This window comes from Schistosoma haematobium, chromosome ZW (genome assembly GCF_000699445.3).
Source record: "Schistosoma haematobium chromosome ZW, whole genome shotgun sequence".
NCBI lineage: Eukaryota > Metazoa > Platyhelminthes > Trematoda > Strigeidida > Schistosomatidae > Schistosoma > Schistosoma haematobium.
In genome coordinates this window covers 81693756-81714102 of record NC_067195.1, presented here as the reverse complement: position 1 = coordinate 81714102, position 20347 = coordinate 81693756, and the positions used below count along the sequence as shown (strand labels likewise).

The 20347-nt window shown below is 38.0% G+C and overlaps 1 protein-coding gene across 1 annotated transcript; it reads right to left on the bottom strand.

Moving 5' to 3' along the window:
• Positions 1 to 418: 418 nt before the first annotated feature.
• Positions 419 to 19736, bottom strand: LAMP2_1 (Lysosomal-associated membrane protein 2). The gene is made up of 4 exons (XM_051212460.1): positions 19370 to 19736; positions 12808 to 13048; positions 5481 to 5675; positions 419 to 3095 (listed from the first exon to the last, which is right to left on the bottom strand). The coding sequence occupies exons 1-4, from the start codon at positions 19526 to 19528 to the stop codon at positions 2953 to 2955; spliced, it is 738 nt and encodes a 245-aa protein (XP_051072645.1). The 5' UTR covers positions 19529 to 19736; the 3' UTR covers positions 419 to 2952.
• Positions 19737 to 20347: the final 611 nt, after the last annotated feature.

Below are 20347 nucleotides of genomic sequence, written 5' to 3'. Positions count from 1 at the left end.
TTCCTAATTACCGTAAATCTTGAGATTGGTACATTCAGCAGCATTTCAGTTTGGTTTTTACCTCAAGGAACTGCGCTGTTCCTGGAAGAGTGTGAAAAAATATATTTGATACGGAGATCCACTACGGTGCTTTTCATGATACTCCATATCGATCCTCCCACTAAACAATCTTTGACCTATTTTCTAACTGTTCCGTGAACTTTTCAATAAAATAAACTCCGGCACAACTGATATCAAATCCTATATCATCATAAACCTTCTGCAACTGAGTTCTGAAAAGAGGATCTCCTGATACAACTTAGTTGTCTCAAGATAGCCCATACAATTTCAAAAAACAAGTGTCTTTATTTCCCATTGCTAAGGAATATCGAGGCAGGATGAAAAGGCTGTTTTGTACTGTCGTTCTACATCCATCACAATCCGAAATCAACTGCCTGTGAAAACCATCATTATACAAAATGTTGTAAAGTGTGCCTAGTCACTAATATAACCATCAGAACAAAAATTCCCAAAAAAGTCAGAAGCTTTCAGCACTATCAAGTTTCTGTATTTCTACGAACTCCTCGGTTCTCATATGGCCTTAAGAGCTAAAATTAGTGATCCATCAGAGTAGTTTAGCCACGGTCAACTGCAAGATAGCTGAAGACTGCCTGAATACTTCTGCAATTTCCGAGATAGTGTTTTAATGAATTGACTTTTGCAATATTATTTTCACTGATTATTCCTTTTTCAGCCTCCAATTAATCGAAACAACTGTAGGTTATCATAACACTAGTGACGGTCCTCTCACTCATTAGTCGCCTTTCACAACTAACAGCGATAACCTATAGGATTCTTCGCTGACTAAATATATATTTATTTAACTACATAAACATTGGTGCAAGGAGGTATCAAATAGATATGCACCACATTTCATTGTTCGACTTGCGTGAGGACTGGAATACTACCCAGGTGCACAAACCGAAACAAGGTTGACTAAATAAGCAAAAGCAGGTGATGAATTCCTACTCCGTAAATATAAAGTCCACGTTTCGCGCAAATAAAGTGTTTTATTCAAGATTTATCTCAGAATTTAGGCATAGAAGCCCCATTGTTCAGTGATAAGACGAGATTCATAACGATAGGAGTGATACTGGGAGAGCCCGAATAGTTGGAGAGTAAAATAAAACCACTATCCTACGGGTGTTACTAATGAGGGACGGAAAATATGGGAGAACGACAAATGTAAACCAGCAAGTAGCACTAGGATGTCTTCCATATCATCAGGGTTGGTGTTGTACTTTGGAAAAGTAGAAAACTTCTGGCTTTATCAATTCCTGATCGGGTTACGTAAGACAGGGTCAGATAATCATTCTACACATTTGCAACTGTATTGCGCGTAGGACCATTGACTAAGTAACAACAGTTCATACCTTAACAACTACTGACCCTCGAGTTCCTTACAACCGTGTCCAATTAGAAGACGGAGTCACTAAGCAGATACATCCCATATTGTGTAACAATCTAGTTCAATGAATCAACTCACATAAAAATACAGAGCAATTTCCCGAATACATGGACATAAATACGGAACTGTTTGCAGAACTATCGCACAAGTTAAAGGCCAATGATTAGTTAGGAATAACTCAAGTAAGATAAAAAAAAATAATAAAACAACGACCAGTGCCCAAACAGTAAGATTACAATCTGGAGAATATAAGAGTATAATAAGTTAAATGTCTGATAATTATACAATGATAACCACTAATTCTCCGTCCGATAGTTACACAAATTACAGCCCTCTCGATAGTCACTTCCACAGCAGCTGGCACTTTCAGCGGAGGATTAAAAGAATAGTTAGACCAAGCGATAGTAGTCCTGAACAATTAGTCCAGTTTTGGTTGTTAGTAATCAAGAAATTGTCATCATAAGTCCCCAGGTAGCTGACGTCTCGAAACGTGTCTTCGGTCACAAGATGTTCGAGCACATATCACCCAGTCATAGTCCAAACCCTTAATACTGAGCATATCGGGCTACAAATATCTCCTAACAGGAGTGAGGCACCAACAGTAGTCAAGTAGTGATTCAGGTGATGTTTGTCTATTAACTCCCGTGGCTAATACTGGGTGATGCGAGCTCCAATCACAGAGACACCAGTCCCCTCAAATTGGTACATACTTCTTGTTGGCAAGTAAAAACTAGTCTAAACCCTAGATCCATCCCTTTCATTAACCAACCAAAACCATAATATACTAGTGCTTCTAATCAATGAGCTACCAATTTGCATGATGAAAAAGCGAGATACCGTCGGGCAGTGGAGCTTACGCATGAGAAATACAGAAACACTGCATTCGTGATTACAAGAAACAGCAATCCCTATTGCGTCCGTTTATTATTATTGCTCAGTTAGGAGTTCTAAAATTAACAGTAGAAACACAGATGGAGCCTAAAACTGTAGGCAGTAAACTGCTAAATAACGATGAAAGACTCAGTTTACAGAATAGTGAATCAATTTGCATACAATGTGTATTTAAAAAATGAGGCAGGTATCTATAATCATATTTAAATTGTAATTGAATTCATACAATATGATACCACACTCTACGCATACTAACATTATCCTCTACTTACATTACAAAATACGATTTAATGAACGAACAATGACAATATATTGTAAATCATCAAGTGAAAAACAACCTGAATCTAAAAAACACCATCAAGACATAAGACCGAAATGCGTGTAAAAAAAATGAAATGAGCGCCAAAAATGAAATATAAAATTTTAGGGTTTAATGGTATACATAAATATATATAAAAGCAGTAATTATTGATGAAATAGAGAAATAGGTTCGAAAGCAATGTAAATGAAAAAAATAACATAACAATAGCTAAATCATGCTAAGATTATCAGATCTGAGAGTTTGATTCATTATCTATAAGACCTGTATGTTAGGCCGCCTTTATTTTCATAATTTATATTTCTTCATAGCCAATTTGACGGCGTCGACTACTGATAATAAAAGCGATTAAAGCAGCCGCTATCATAACCACCAATAAAACGCCGACAACAATAGGAATCACTTTAGTCGGTACATAATCGGCAGCACAAGAGGAAGCTAGAGGTAAAATGTTAAAAATTGATAATTATTGATGCATTTGATGTAAATATCTTACATAAGGGGTTGTTAGTTTGAGTAGACGTTTTACAATAAACATAAAGGCAATTTTCAGTTAGATTTTAATTCCATGAACGAAATAATTCAGGTTAAGACAGCGACATTACGGTCAGGGCACATTCCGCTAAAATAAATGTTGACCGTGAAGGGAATATATACAATTATTAATACATTAGGTTGTAAGAATAAAAACGTTCATCTACGATTGTGGACGTGAAGTAGTAGAGAAAGAATACAAAGAAATGCTAGATGATGCAATGACAGAATCACATCAAGCATAATATTTTGTGCACTAAAACAGAGAAACGTGCTTTGAAACTGTCATACAGTCATCATCATTGCTCAGTGATAAAGAAAAAGTTTCTGAAATGGATGCGATTGTCGAGAAACTATTTATGATCACATAAATGCCCTAAAAAGAAAAGACTTTTAAGTCATATGAATAAAATTCTATATTGAAGATGCCAGTAGCCAACCTGTAAATGTTTACTAATCCCGTAAAACTGGTATCTATTTTTCTTAAATTTCTTTTGTTAGGTATGATAAACTCTTCTCTTATAACACCAATATTATAATTGGCTATAATTGATGGGAAAAAAAATAGATCTTCAATATTGTCTATATAATTAAACTTAATGTAACCTTCTTTCCTTATACTACACAAAATAATAAGTTTGTTCTTGTGTTACTTTATGCATACCGAGCATAAATGTTGAAAGGTGGGAGACAATTATATATTATGACAACACCATAGTCACTAAATGAATAAAGACTAGATTAGTAACGTTTTAGAGAAATAGGATGAACTAGTCGATGAGGTTGTAAAGTCGCACTACAAGATACAATGTCATATACCTCGACATGTGATATGAACTGAAGTAGAGAATTAGGTTGGAGAAAAAAATAGCTAAGAATGAATAAACAAAGATCAGTCACAAGACCGTTAAATGACTGACGTGTGGTTGTATTTAGATACATCTATGAGTGTCCCAGTAAGCGATGGTTGACGACTTCTTGTGTAATCAATAAGGTTTACAATCGGCGTCCAACAATGGTGGTCTTTCTTGACTTAAAAGCAGCATTTGACTCGGTAGACCGCGAGATTCTGTGGCAGTGTCTGTCATTGGAAGGCATACCTCAGAAGTACGTAGACATTGTGAAGGCTATTTACTCGAAAACTACCAGTTGAGTCAGAGCTTATGGCGAACTGTCATCTGATTTTGCAACCTCAAGTGGTGTCCGGTAAGGCTGTCCATTGGACTTGGACCGATGCATATATGTGCCAGGTCCTACGTTGTAGCTGACTGACTGACTAAATCCGAAAAGAAAGACTGAACTCGTGGAATAACAGGTACAGTATAATCTAAAACTCTTGATCTCAGGGGAAACAAAGAGTGAATGTATTTGTATTATTGTGAACTATCTTGAACCATATCATCCAACGTCTTCAGTTACTGGTCATGGTAATTACGTAGAAAATGACAATTTGTATAGTAAAACCAAATTACATTGACTAAAGTTTTTAAACTAGAAGAAATAAATGGCTTGTGTAACCAATGTATTATGAGATTTATGGAATTTTTGCAATATAAAATGTGTATCTCAATTTTCTTGATATATCTTACCACTTGATTTTAAATTCATCATGGACAAGCTACCATTTCGAACGAAGCATAGTCTTTTTATTTGTTCACATGTTATTGATGAATAAATTATATATATCAACATTGAGTTCATATTTATTGCCCTGTGATATTTAACAGTACGCACGTAAAAAGTAAATCAAAGCCAGAATCTTCAATACAAACGTCAAGACAGTTCTACCATATGGAGCAGAAACTCGGAGAAATACTATAACTATCATCGAAAAAGTGCAAGTATTTATAAACAATTGTCTACGCAAGATACCATCAGCAACAACCTACTATAAGACAGAACAAACCAGCTTCCAACTGACGACGAAACTAGAAAAAGACGCTTGAAGTGGACAGGACATACATTGAGGAAATCATTAAACAGCATCACGAGGCAAGAGCTAACTTGGAATCTTGAAGGGAAGTTGAAAAGTGGGAGGCTGAAGAACACACTGTGTCGTGAATTGCAAACAGACATCAAAAGGATGAATAGCAACTGGAAAGAACTAGAAAGGATGGTCCAGGACAGAGTTGAATGGAGAATGCTGGTGGGCCACCTATGCTCCTCCACGAGGTGTAATAGGCATAATTAAGTACATAAAAGTAGTAATTATATATATAATTAAAGCAACAAATAAGGAAAATAAATGAAATTTTAAAAAATTTTCTCTAAATAATTTAATTAACTTACTTGGTCCAGTAAACGTATTATTAGAAACATCATTATTTCTGAATGCTTCAACTTGGAACTCACTAAATGTAAGTCGTACATTAGTTGAATTTGATGATTTATCTTTTAATTCATAGGTTTGTTCACTTAGACAAATAAACGATGTACCAATAGCACAAGAAAAAAGTGATTTATTCGTGGAAGCATTACGTGGACCTATCACCACCGACCCCCGAGAACAAAAACAAAAAAAGAAATATAATTTATAAACAATCACTTCTTATAAATGTAAAGTGATTAACCAAATATTATAAATACAATATATATAATTAAAACAAAGATTTTATGTATATTAGTTACCATGTTGATTGGTAATATGAATAATATCAGTATAGGGGTTGTGGAGATTGCTAAGTTTTTGATTGAGATCATGAATCAATTGATGTTAGACCACCGTTGGAAACCTTGAAGCACTGGACGGCCGTTTCGTCCTAGTACGGGACTCTTCAGCAGTGCGCATCCACGATCCCGCTCTCTGCGAGATTCGAACCCAGGACCTATCGGTCTCGCGCCAGGCGAGACACCATTGGATGCCGGCTCAGTGGTCTAGTTGGTTGAGCGCCTGGTGCGAGACTGATAGGTCCTGGGTTCGAATCTCGTGGGGTACGGGATCGTGGATGCGCACTGCTGAAGAGTCCCGTACTAGGACGAAGCGGCCGTCCAGCGCTTCAAGGTTTCCAACGGTGGTCTAACATCAATTGATTCATGATCTCAATCAATATGAATAATAATATTCAAGTAATTACTTGATATTAACACATAACAAATAATTAAACATACTATTGGAATAAAAATTGTATCATATTAAACATGTGAATATTATTAGTGAAATTCTTTTTTCTTAATATACACATATGTATTAATATCATTAGTAATATAATTTTGTTTGAATTATATATATATTCCTAGTAAGCTAATGTAGCAGCATATGAGTTAAAGAAATAAAATATGCATTTAATTAAAAAAAAGTATACAATGAGTTACATTAATTGTACAAACAACTACATATAAAAACTGCATAAAATTTGGAATTTTAAAATTCGTTAACATTAGTACTGTATTATCTTGATCTAATATATTTGAAACTTCACTTATTTTAAGTAAAGTTGACAGAGTGATTAGCAGTGAAATTTAGAACTTGCATTTTCTTCTAATCAAGATTCGTTCATCCATTCCAATTTTGATACTCAACTTATACTCGAATTCGGTACCTTTTGATTATTTTATTAATACGTAATAATAAGATATAAACATTATACCCATTGAACAAGTTAATGACTATCTGGTAGGCTCTTGCTTCTTATGAATTATATTTCCAATAAATTGACTCTTTTCTTTCCACAAAATCCAATGTTTCCACTCATTTGTTGTTCTGACTATAAAGTGTAGAACGATTTCAGCCAATACATACTTTTATCAGACCTGCTACATTGTTTATAAATGGCTGACAGGTAATATTCATTATATATACGTGATAAATTATTCACCGCTAGAAAATAATCAATTAAACTATTGTATAAATTAGAGTTCAGCACATACTAACTAAAACTGATGTCGAATTATGGTAGTATGCATATTTATATATGTACTGTCGGACATAAAGAGATCGTTGTGCTATATATATATATATATATATATATATATATATATATATATATATATATATATATATATATATATATATATATATATATATATATAAATTCATAAATCCAAATCAAAACATATGTTTATACCAATACTGTTCTAATGATGTAAATTCATTTGGACTTCGGTAAAACAACATCGACCAGTTTTTGTTAAGTAGTCAATTTTCAACAATTAATTTAATGCGTACAACCATACAATAACGAAAGATGTGAAACACAGTGATTATTTGTTTATAGACACAGTGTCACAGTATTGTTGTAAATGTTACCCAAACGTGTATAGAACTTATCCAATGTAATAAACAATGAAAATCGTTTATGTAATTTATGCACTAATTATCAGTATTTTCATATTCAGTCAACTAAAAAAACAGTTTAACTATATACATGATAATGAGAATAATCCTCAGTAGTTCGTTGAAATAAAATTCGTTTGTTGTATTGGGGGTATTGAGATTAGAAATTACTAGTTAGTATAAATGGGACCAATCCCAATCAGAATTCCCCTGATAAATGTAGACTATCCCTTCATAACAACTGTGAAACGACGAATTCGATCAAAATAATTTTTAACATAAAATTTCATGATCAAATGACATCCTAGTAAACTTGGGTAAGGTTTCAGGGATAATTTGTTTATACTTAAACAGATGACAGTCTAATTACAGCGGAGGCTAATTTGATAGAAGTATTCAGTGTTACTTTAAAAGTATGGTGAGGTTATGTGTCACAATCAGAATACGTCAAAAGTTTCTGTAAATTTAAGGCTGATATTAAATACTATATATTTTACTTAGGAAGTGCAAGAAAATTATCTATAGGGTCATGAAATTATACTGAATCACAAAATTAGACAGAATCAAAATAGAGGTTCATAAACTAGCGTTCATAGGAAGCCATCAGCCTTTATTTTAAGCTAGATCACCGCATATTGAATAAAAAGGCTTGATGAAATGTTGAAAAGTTCCATCTTACGTTTAAGAACAACGTAGCGGAAGTCTTATTCAGAATTATGTTTGATAACATTTTAAAACACCGAGTTGGATGGTCATTAACCTCCCATACAAGGAGCACCAAAATTCCTTAGCACAGTTATACGTTTATAAAATTTGTCATGGAAGTTCTACTCATTGTTTTCAAGTGTTAGGAGTGCTTTTACAAAAGTAAAGGCTAAAGTGGACATACGGTGCTTAAGACGAACTGGTGGACGTAAAGTGCACCTAAGTCAGTTGAAAAATCTGATTACAAACCAGTGATGAAAATGAATTCTAAAATTCCGAGAATGGATAGGTCACAAACACACTTTGGTCACCAGTTGGAGTCATCCCAATGTCTAGAAGTTTAGGGCCTCATGCTAAAAGCCTAGTGGTAAACTCTTAAATTTAGAATCCAAAGTAATAAGGACAGTTTTCACAATTAAGAGGGGATCAATCTTTAACGAGAGCGAGCTTAAGAATGAAGCTTTCTTTAGATACGATCACAGTAATTAATGCTAACAGAACTTTATCAGAACTACGTGATCCGCCAATACAACACTTGGTCTTGATAAACGTCATCTCCTAATTGCATCAGCTAAATTTATCAAAAGGACTAACTATTTTGAGATTAAGAAGCTAAATCTATAATGGAACGAGGGAAATTATGACAGCTGATCGATATATTGATTCTTACTATCAGATGGGAGCATTTATCGAGAAACAGATGATCTTTTATCACAGCAATTGAGAACTGAAGCTATTAAAAATTACTGATAATCAAAATTTAGATATATAGGGAGCTTCCTAAAAGTAATGGCTTTTGTAAGAGAAAAATAAATACTGTTTTTAGGAATTGGAGAGTAGAACGTTACAGTGAATTCAACAATAAAATCAAAGATTATTTCCAAAACTTTGTCCGGATCACACAAAAAAATAAATATACTTAGTATTTGATTAGCTTCTGTGATTTACTATGAATACCATACAAATTAATATCAGGTTATAAGATTACAATTAGTAGAGCTTTAACAAACTATATAATGAAGTAGACATTAAATTACACGAATTTTAAGGCAATACATAAAAATAAATTAAACAAATTTATGAGAAATAAAATGATGAAAATAATCCTCTGAAATAACTATTCTGGTGTTATTTTTTATAAGTACAATTCTCTAACAACAATAGTTTTGTCACATTAGATACTATCAGTATTAACTCCAACTAGAAAATCGGATTAACCCTAGTATGATTGATTTTCTCTAAAAATTCTTTCTTACTATCAAACACAACTGAATTTTAAGCGAGTATTCTTGTAGATTAATTTGTGATTCATATGATCTTGCATTTATTAGATGATCGATCACATCTGTATTAATCTGTATATTGACTATAAATTAACGCAAATAATAAATCAATTGTTTTTATCTGCACATTTTTGTAGGTAAATTTGAGTTTTACTGCTTGAAGAGCAAAGAAAGATCCAACTTTCAGTTGAGGAAGAAATTAAGAAAAAATACATCTCGCGGAAACCATTCAACTGTTTCACGAGAGAAACCCTAAATATAAATTATATGGACAGAGAAACAAAGCCGTGACAAACTACAGTTGTTTTGTGGACATTATTTCACTTAATTCAAGAATTGTAAGATACTAACATTTAGTTTCGTCTCCACGTTATTCTATAAACCATAAGCTTCAGTTTGATGCATGATTCACTGACATACCCATTTCTGTTCCAAAGCTATTGTAATTTAAACGTAACATTTAGTACTCTATTTTTTCTACCCTAATGCCCAGTTTCGACATAATTATATTTTTCTAATTGTTTGGCGTTGTGGCCACGTTAAACATCTATTTATTCATGTTTTTGCACTGATCTGAATTTGGAATAAAAAATAAACCGAGTATTGTTCCAGTTGACTTGTCTTCTATCTTGCTTGTCAACTGACCGGGTAATAGAATAGTTTTCGTCTCTCTACCTATGGTCTTCAGTCCCAATTCGGATTCACACATTTCCAGACCCAAGGTTAAACCAGATAGTCTATCGTGTCCGGACCTTAATCTAGATTGAGATAGTTGGCGGAATAAAACATGAAATACTATTGAAACTCGAGATCTTAGTCACCAGTCTTATGCAACGTAAAACATGACACATTTCTACATTGTTTCAAGATCTAGAGGAAGGTAAAGAATTAATGCATCTGCGTCAGTGACTGGTTTTGAAGCGTCACCCGACGTCTCTGGTTGTTTACCACGATTATCAGGCAAACGTAAGCAACAAACGTTCAAGTATGTTACGACTTAGTGTTCAGTCCATATATTTCATCCCGAGAAACAAAGGCGTATGAAACCAGTTATCCTAATGTAGCCTTGCATACTGGACAAAGTTGGCCAGTGAAGGTTACAAACCAACACTTAACTCGTCAAAGCCTGGTGAGGAAAGTGGAGAGTAGTATATGAACCATACATTGAGAGACCCGTCAGTAATTTTCACTTGTGGAGAACAAGCACATTTTAAAACAGAATACATTTACATAAATGTCTACTAAGTAGTGCTAATACCACTCAATAATGTTTTAGTCAGTAGTATTTCAGCCATTAAACCAATGGTTAACGTAAAGATGATGTAGTTACAAAACACTTCAAAACACTAGACATAAAGACTAGCAAGAATTATAATCAGTGTCGTAAATTGCTTAAATACCTTTAAGACACTTAGCTAAGACCTACAACTGACTCCGTAGACGCCCAAATTCGAGACAAACAGGCAGGATTCCGTAAGGATAGATCGTGTACAGACCAAATCGCAACTCTACGGACCATTATGGAACAATCAATTGAATGGAATTCATCACTCTACATCAACTTCATTGACTACGAGAAAGCATTTGATAGCGTGGACAGGACAACACTATAGAAGCTTCTTCAACACTACGGCATGCCTAAGAAAATAGTCAGTCAGTCAGCTACAACGTAGGACCAGGCACATATGTGCATCGGTCCAGGTTGCCATACCGCATCAGCACAACAAGATGAACACCGGATTCATAGCAGTGGTTAGGTCAAAGGTAGTAATATGTAAGAGAAAGATTGCATATAGAGATATAGTACAAGAAGAAAGAATTGGTTCGTAGAAAGAAAGATATGAAGCGATTTTAATCTCTTAGTTTAAGGGAAGACAGGGAGTGTATACACCGACGCCATTGTGATCGATTCTGAGCCATGTCACCAAGAGTCTCCAACCATTGGTTACGAAAGTCACGCGGACCCCAACCAAGTACTCTGCATCTACCAACATGGCTCAGACTAGAAGTTAGTGACTTTGTGGACTGATGCCACGTTTTAGTTTGGCCGCCCCTAACTTTCTTCCAACCATCTCCAACACCGGTTAGCCTTGCACGTCGTGGTAATCGGTATTCAGGCATACGTAACACGTGGCCCAACCATCTCAGTCGATGGAGATTCACAATCTCATCAACTGATTTACCATCATTCCCTAATACCCTGCGTCTAACCTCACTATTACTTACCTGGTGATCCCAGCAGACGCCAGCAATATTTCTAAGGCATCTGTGGTCAAATACTAGTAGCTTACGAGTGTCTTCTACTCTTAAAGACCATGTTTCGCTGCCGTAAAGTAAAACAGAACGGACTGCCGCGCAGTATGCCCGTCCCTTAATTGATAGACGGATATCTCGCCTTCGCCATAGGTGACGTAAGTTGACGAAGGCCAAACGAGCTTTTCGAATCCGTGCTGAGATTTCGTCCGATACCAACCCATTAGCGCTGATCAGACTTCCAAGTGAAGTTGTCAACGCGTTCGACTACTTCACTCCCTATCCTTAGTTCCGATGTTGACGCAGACCCGTCCTGAAGCAAAAACTTGCATTTAGAGGGAGAGAAGCGCATTACAAACATTCTGGCATTGTTGTTTAGTGCTACCAAAAGACTGCATTTTATCAGCATCTTAACCAAACAGGACTATGTCATCTGAGTATTCTAAGTCGATAAATGGACCTCCTGGTGGGAGATCAATGCCCGAAAATGCAGTCGATGAGAACGCTGTTTCCATCACTATGTCAATGATGAAGTTGAACGAAAATGGAGATAATGGACAGCCTTGACGGACACCACTTGAGGTTGCAAAATCAGATGACAGTTCGCCATAAGCTCTGACTCAACTGGTAGTTTTCGAGTAAATAGCCTTCACAATGTCTACGTACTTCTGAGGTACGCCTTTCAATGACAGACACTGCCACAGAATCTCGCGGTCTACCGAGTCAAATGCTGCTTTTAAGTCAAGAAAGACCACCATTGTCGGACGCCGACAAGTATGCCTGTGTTCTAGACCCTGAAGAATGGTGAGTATGTGGTCGATGCAGCCATGACCAAGTCTGAAGCCAGATCGATTCTCTCGTGTTTGCAGTTCACGAGTCCTTGTTAGGCGTCCGATAATTATCGAGGCTAGTATATTAGAAGCTATATTAGCTAAAGTAATCCGTCCATGGTTGTTACAGGATGATTTTAACCCTTTCTTATATACTGGAACGATCAATGATTGCGACCAGTGACATGGGATTACAAAATTTATAACCTACTACTGAAAAAATTTTAGTTCATAAAACGAAATGTCATAAGAAAACTAGATAATAAACTGACCCGATTTATCCAGCCAGTACAATAAGTATACATTAGTTAAACCATAATAACCAGGATGGGTCTCAGAGAAATTAAATGATATATTCCAATTGCCCTCAGAACCATTCGGTTTCCAACCCAAGTTTAAGAGGTTGTATTCTTTGCTAGTGGAATTGATGCATGCGCCGCTGGAGTTGATGCTTTTAGCATTTGTTGAATTAATGTAGGTTGTAAACACTGATTCTGATTGCTTAACAGCGTCCTAAAACAGCATTACATGAGCAATCAATTAGACACTTAAAATACTTGATATAGAACATGCATAAAGACGACATGGTGGTAAAATAATTGACGAAGACGCAACCTGAATCCAAACGGATACTAAATTATTTTATTTATTATTATTTGAACACATGAATATTGGTACAGAAGAGAGCCAATATATATGCGCCACACAAAACAATGAGAATTCGAAGAGAAATAGAAAAAAAACTAAGGAGCGCAAAAAGAAAAAGAGAACAATAACGAAGAGATTGGTGTAAGGTAGTGTGGTAGTAACGAGGGAACGGAAAGGTACAATCAGAAATCTTTCAGGTAAGGGAGACACAACCACTTTTTATGAAGAAAGTAAAAGAAGGTTACAGCAGGATCGCCACTGGCTTCTATTCTGAGACATATCTGATAACGTCTCTAGCCACTGTGTAGCACCATCTCAAGGACCCCAACCAGAGAGCCATGAAGGACCGACAGAAGCCAGTCCTTTGCAGCTTTCTTTCATACCACGACACCATGTCATGCACTGACCACCTCTCCGCTTCTTCCAACCAGTCTCAGCATCGGCAAATAATACACGGCGTGGAATTATCTGGGACGACATTCGTAGAACATGTCCAAGCCACCGAAGTCGGTGTTTCAAGATGGTGACACCAATTGAATTATCATCTCTGTGCCCGAACACACGATGCCAAACCTCTGCATTACTGACATGGTGTTGCCACTGAATGTCAGAAATCCTTCGGAGACAGCGATGATCGAACACAGAGAGTCGTCTAACGTCCTCAGCTCGGAGAGAGACCAGGTTTCACAAGCATAGAGCAAGACTGCTCTCACCGACGCGTTGTAGATCCGACCTTTTACAGCCAGACTAACATCACGAAGGCGCCAAAGATGGCCCAGATTGGCATAAGCCGCTCTGGTTCTCACTATACGTGCACTGATCTTATCACTCACACCCCCACCAGCACTTATGCAGCTACCGAGATACACGAACTTCTTGACTACTATCTGTTCACCATCCAGAGTGAGTACAGGATTAGAATCCTACCAGTCTTGTAGAAGTACTTTGCACTTCGAAGGTGCAACGCACATACCATACTTACGGACACTGATTGCCAACTGATTAAGTGCGGATTGCATGCCTTGGGCATTATCGCACAGTAAGACAATATCATCCGCATACTCAAGGTCGAGAAGTCTTTCTCCAGGCAACAGATCCACACCATCATTACTTACATTCATCAGAGCTGTTTCCAGAATGTCATCGATGGCAAAGTTGGAGAGGAATGGTGAGATTGGGCAACCCTGCCTAACCCCACTGCTCGAATGGAACAATGGAGAGAGGTGGTTGTATGCCCTCACTCTGCCTGAGGTGTTTGTATATAGGGCTTTTAGGATGTTAATAAACTTCTCAGGCACACCCTTCTTCAATAGACAATCCCAGAGAACAGTCCTGTCCAACGAATCGAAGGCAGCCCTGATGTCAAGAAACACTACGATTGTTGACCTTTGATAAGTATGGCGGTGTTCTAACATTTGGCGGAGGGTGAAGATATGATCAATATATCCTCGACCGGAACGAAACCCAGCCTGCTCCTCGCGAGTCAATCTTTCTCGAGTTTTGAACAACCTACGAAGTATGACGGAAGCCAATAGCTTGGACGCAATCGGAAGTAGACTTATCCCTCGATAGTTGTTACAGGAACGGGGTGAACCCTTTTAAAGATAAGGACAACTATCGACTCATTCCACGACGTTGGTACACTCTCTAGTTCCCAGACCTTTGTAAACAACGTCGTCAATTCCTTAGTCAAAAAGTCACCACCATCTTTAAAAAGAGCCGGAGGTAAGTCATCTGGGCCAGGTGATTTGTAGCGCCTCAAGAGCTGGAGTTCCTTGCGGACTTCCGCCTCATTTGGTGGATCAGTCGTCACCGGCCATGGAGGGCAGGACAGTCTGACCGATGTTGCCGGAGCAGCGGGCCAGTTGAACTGCCCTTCGAAAAATTCTGCCCATCGTCCAAGACGTCGATGGATGTTAGTGATTGGCATCCCATCATCCTCGCAGATTGTTTCACTCACACTAGACTTCTTGCTGCCAGTGGCTCGGATGGATTGGAAGAGCTTCCGGTAGTTACCAGATGCAGCTGCTGCTTCCAGCTCATTAGCACGCTCCGACCACCATCAGGCTTCTCGGTCCTTACGCAAGCTTTGCCCAATTTCCTTACGTAACATCCTTCGTTTATGGTCAAACTCACGGTCACTCGGAGTAGACCGACGGGCTTCGATGAGTTGTAAGGAACCTGAAGAAACCCAGTGCTTATAAGCGGGACGTTTCGCAAACCCACAACTGACTGTACCCGCCATTTTCATGGCGTCATGCAATTGCAACCAATGCTCATCTATACTTTTCGGTGGAGCGGTAGCTAGCCTAGAGGCTAGCTCGGTTCGATACTTACTTGCAACAGAAGTTGCAACCAGCTTGCTGATATCAATCCGTTGATGGCGGTCACTTCGTTGTCCACTGAAAAGTAAGGTAAGATTGGCGCAGACCAAAGCATGGTCAGAGTCCAGATAGGTACTCCAAAAGGAGCGGCAGTCTTGTACACAGCCACGCCAGCGGTAGCTGATCGCGATGTGATCAATCTGAGTCCAGGCTTGAGATGCAGAGGGAGGACGCCAGGTGGCACATCGGCGATGACTGTGCCGAAAGTTAGTGCTAGCCAGAAACAGGTTGTGGTCTGTGCGCAGTTACAGTAGACGGTCCCCGTTATCTGACCTGCGACCAACGAGTCCCCATCGGCCACCTAAACGACTCTCTTCTGTGCCTAGACGCCCGACCTGAGCATTCAAGTCTCCGGCTAGTACTACAATATCTGTCGAACGCACTTTCTGGAGAACAGATAACTGGTGGTAAAACTCATCCTTGATTGCATCCGGGCTGCAATCTGTCGGGGCATAGGCGGAGATGACAAAAAGACATCGTTTCTCACGCCAATTTCTTCTCACTTTGATGGAACTTTCCAATCCAACAGCACATAACCGACTGTTAATGGGGATCCAATCGATTAGTGCCGCCTCAGCTCTAGCGCTTAGTGCGACACCAACGCCAGCAAGACCAGTCGAAGATGCCACAGGGTCCCCGGATAAACGCACGTAAAACAAGCTTTTCGAAGCGACAGATGGAGATCGAATTTGTAGTACTTCGCTAGAGTCTTGAATACGGGTCTCGGATAGACAACAAACATCAATATTAAGACTTTCCAAAGACATAGCCAGCCCTATCTGTTGTCCGACCTGCATAAATGTGCGAACGTTGAAGGCAGCCAGTTTGAATGGTGCACGTGGTTTCAGAAAAACTGCTTCAGTCCTCGTATTCGGTGGTAACATACAATTTTCAACCGGACAGTGACTCGAGAACGTTTAGATACAGTCGAATTTCCACCAAAGACGAGCCGCTGTATGAGTATAAAAGAGGGTGAATAATGTGGAAAATAATAATAAGAAGAAGAAGAATAACAATAATAATGACAATAATAGTAATAATAATAATAGTATTAATAATGACAATAATTGTAATGATAATAATTTGAATCAATTGATTGTTTTTCGAAGCGAGAAAAGTAATTTCCATAGACATACAGAGTTCATCATTTGTGTGTGGGCTGTGATACTGCCCAGGTGCCCAAACCGAAGCAGGTGGTTTTCTTAGGGGGCCACACCCCGAGCCTTCGACCTGAAGGTCTAATCCACAAGGCAGTGGAGCATCGTAAGGAGATGCAATCCCATGGAAGCCGGTGACCAACGATTGGTTCATACGCCATTTGTTCCCGCAGGATACTGGAGCCCATGTGCACCATTGGTTTGTGATCCGGTTAAAGCGCCGGACATTCGCTTTTCGTCCTCTCATTTTCGTAAACAACACCCCCGCCACGAGAAGGCAATGAGTAGGACTTCCCTGTCAGAGGCTGTATACGCGCGGCCGTGTGAGAGTATTTCGAGTGGGAGAGCGGACTCTCCTCACTCTCGGCCGTACCAGGGCAAATGAAAGAAACTACCGAATAACATTACACACTGAAAACCCCTACATTTATCCAACAACCTTAGTGGACATGGCGTTAAGAAACAACGCGGATTCGGACGACAGTTAGTCCACTGTAAAATGTGCGCCTTCTCACTACTTTGGTTAGTTGCAAACATTAATTATTCCCTTGCAGATGATTTCAGTTGTGCTTTAGACTTGGTCAACTCGTCCACCAAGTTGTATATTGTCACTCGCAGGATGGGAACACCGCACCAATGCACACAGAAAAGCCCAGACGGTAAATCAGTTATTGTTTCTGATTTTCTACAGGAGTAATTAAACGCCAGCCAGATTACTTGTATGACTCTATCGACTTGGATGTCGAGAAAATGCAAGCTGGGTACGGTTGGATGGAGTATCCTCAAGTTAGGCTGTTCGAAACACCAACTTCTCCAATTGTCAAGTAAATCTGTTATCTGCATAACTGTGTATGAATTAATTTAACCGAAGTAAAGTATTCGCCGTCAGTCAGTATCTCAACACCTAATAACATTGCAATCTATGGTAAGTTTTATTTGAAATATTCTGAAGTCTTGAAGATTATCAAAAACAAATGCAAAAATAAAAAAACTGTCGGTTGAGGTTGTGAGTAGTCTGCAAACATGAGTTAAATGATGCTATTGTTGCAAACACCAACAACAAAACATCAGTCAAAACAATTTAGCGGAGGACTAGCTGGCTTAAATTCCCCTTTGTCAACTGAAGACGAATTGCAAGCTTTAGATATGTTTATTTAGTAAGAAGCAGCAAGGAATAAATTTGTAAGTAGGCAGATTTAGTTTAGTTTATTTACTATTTAGATGGCGATGATTACTAGGCTGATGGATCGCGATCCGAAAACGTCCCTCAGGTCTGTATTATCATACCTGATCAAGCCGGAATCGGTAATGAACTTTACGTTGATGAGTACTGCTACAGAAAGGAGCATTACGAAGTACGTATTCCATAATGCTATATGAAGCAAGACTACATTCTAGTTTACGTTATTTAAAAGATGTGTTAACATCACAATTTCTATCGTTCAACGTCAGCGAGAAAGAATTTGGAAACATAAACGATTTGGCTACCCGAAGGTTCTTTCATGATACGAGGGATAAAGTGAACAAGCGTTATTATCGAAAGATAATGTAAATGTGATTTAGGTCGTGAAAATGCACTTTCGTTTTTAGGTGCCGTCATCTGTTTGCAATACCATGTTGGATAATAAATTTTAATATAAACATTTTACAAAAATATCCATAATTGTCAATTCCGGTTTTGTTTTAGGATTCAAGTAATTAAAACGCTGCTTACCACCGAAAATACTATTATTGTGCAAGTTACATTTAGTGTAAATATTTTTTTGCTAAATATCCTTTAAACCCGTACTAAGCTTTTCATATGGATCGAGTACGTCGAAAATAACTAGATGTAGCGGGTAAACGTTGGTGTGCATGAGTATCTCAGTATCTAAGAAGTTTTCTTTATACATGAAGCTCTCACTAACTTTTTAGATTACGGTTGAAGACAACTTTTTCTGTCATTTTAATGTGGGCATTTTGCTGTTCCCTCTATGTAAATGATCTTGACAACTATATATGTGAAAATCGTTAATGAATTGTCCTCACTAAACTCATTATGCTGATTACTGTCGAACGCGCATATAATTTGTTTGACATAGGGAATTAGATGTTGACTTCCGAAGTATACAGCAAACTAGTACGTGGCTTTTTGCTGAAAACTACCTATTTCACTTGTTGATACTGTGAAAGATCAGATAACTAGGTGTTAATTTGGGGGGGGAAGAAGGCAATTTGGTGCTAATTTGGGGGAAACGTAGACATTTAGCGGGAAAATTTCGGGAGAGATCACACTACTAACCCTGAGCTGTGGAGAAAGGTGACATACTGATACATTTTCGCCTGCATCTACACTGACTCCTGTTAAGGATTCTATCCGAAATCAGCCTTTATTTCCCTTTTAGTTCGCTTGGATCAGTACAGCATTTATGGAACCCCACAGAAGCCCAGAATGAGTAGAGAAACGCACATATCCACAAGAGTTTGAAAACGGAGAGTTCCGCATATTACCGTTTTAACAGAGTGGAGTTAATAATCTTCCCAAAAAGAACTAAAAAGCTCCTAGTCACAGTAAAACCACCGACATCGAAAAGAGTATTAGTATTAATTCATACGGATTTTAAGAATCATATACGATGAAAACAAAACAAGACAGGGGAACTTACTGATTTTGATATGTGAATCTTCATGATAGCTGATAATAGCAAGCAACCATTTACACTAAAAGTAATAGGGTTAGCTGTGGCAGGTTCATTGATTTTTTTTCTAGCAAGCGCTACAGAACCAGACAAACATACAATGAAACATAACAGTGTAGAACGCATATCTAGCAAACAATAACTGTACGCCCAGGAATCGTAAATTTTCGTAACTACCGCGTGTTGTGTGCAAATATCTCTATTACCATTCGTTGATTCAAATGGTTAAATGGTTCAGATGGTTCCGGACAGAATAGAAGTAAGTTTCGCATAATGGGCCTCCGTGTCTGGTAGTAGTGGATCACAGATACCTCTAGAAAATGACCAAGGTACATTACTGATAAAAGAGGAAAACGAAAATAAGTTGATAAATCATAGTGAAATACTGTCCTTAAAACCTAAAAATATATCATGTTTCGTCTTAAATGACTTCGAAAGTCGACTAGACTAGCTTGATCAGAAGCCAATTCCAACATCAGACTACTTTGAAGGAGTTGAAGGTGTGTCTACAGTCCGTTCTGTTGTGTTGTGTCTCTAGTTTCTGTGTGTTACTCCTTAGATTTGTGTTGGAGATAAACTTAAGTAGGTGTTTAAGGGGATGCCCAGAACTATTTAGGATGCTGTAAGCCATTAGATCACCTCTAATACGCCTGTACTCTAATGAGTAAATGTTGAGTGATCAGAGGCGCTCTTCATAAGGTTTGAATTTGAGTCCACGAAATAATTTTTAGCTCGCCGTGGGATACGCTCCAGAGTGTCCTTATCCTTGTGGAGTGAGGGAGGAAATACTGTGGTTCCGTACTCCAAATGGGGACTAATGAAACTGTTGGAGATTATCTGGAAAGTTCTTCCGTCAAACTGGCCAAAAATGCTCTTCAACGTTACCAGTACAAGGTTTGCTCGGGAGGCAGTTTTGTCATAGTTAGTATAAGACTTCAGACCATA

What these genes read in the sequence shown, in the direction of transcription:
- LAMP2_1 (XM_051212460.1), bottom strand. Translation starts at nt 19,528, where the DNA reads ATGCGTTCTACACTGTTATGTTTCATTGTATGTTTGTCTGGTTCTGTA. An exon ending in GTACTGGCTGGATAAATCGG is followed by an intron (nt 5,676 to 12,807) that starts GTCAGTTTATTA and finishes CGGTGGTGATAG; the next exon opens with GTCCACGTAATGCTTCCACG. An exon ending in TAATACGTTTACTGGACCAA is followed by an intron (nt 3,096 to 5,480) that starts GTAAGTTAATTA and finishes TTTTACCTCTAG; the next exon opens with CTTCCTCTTGTGCTGCCGAT.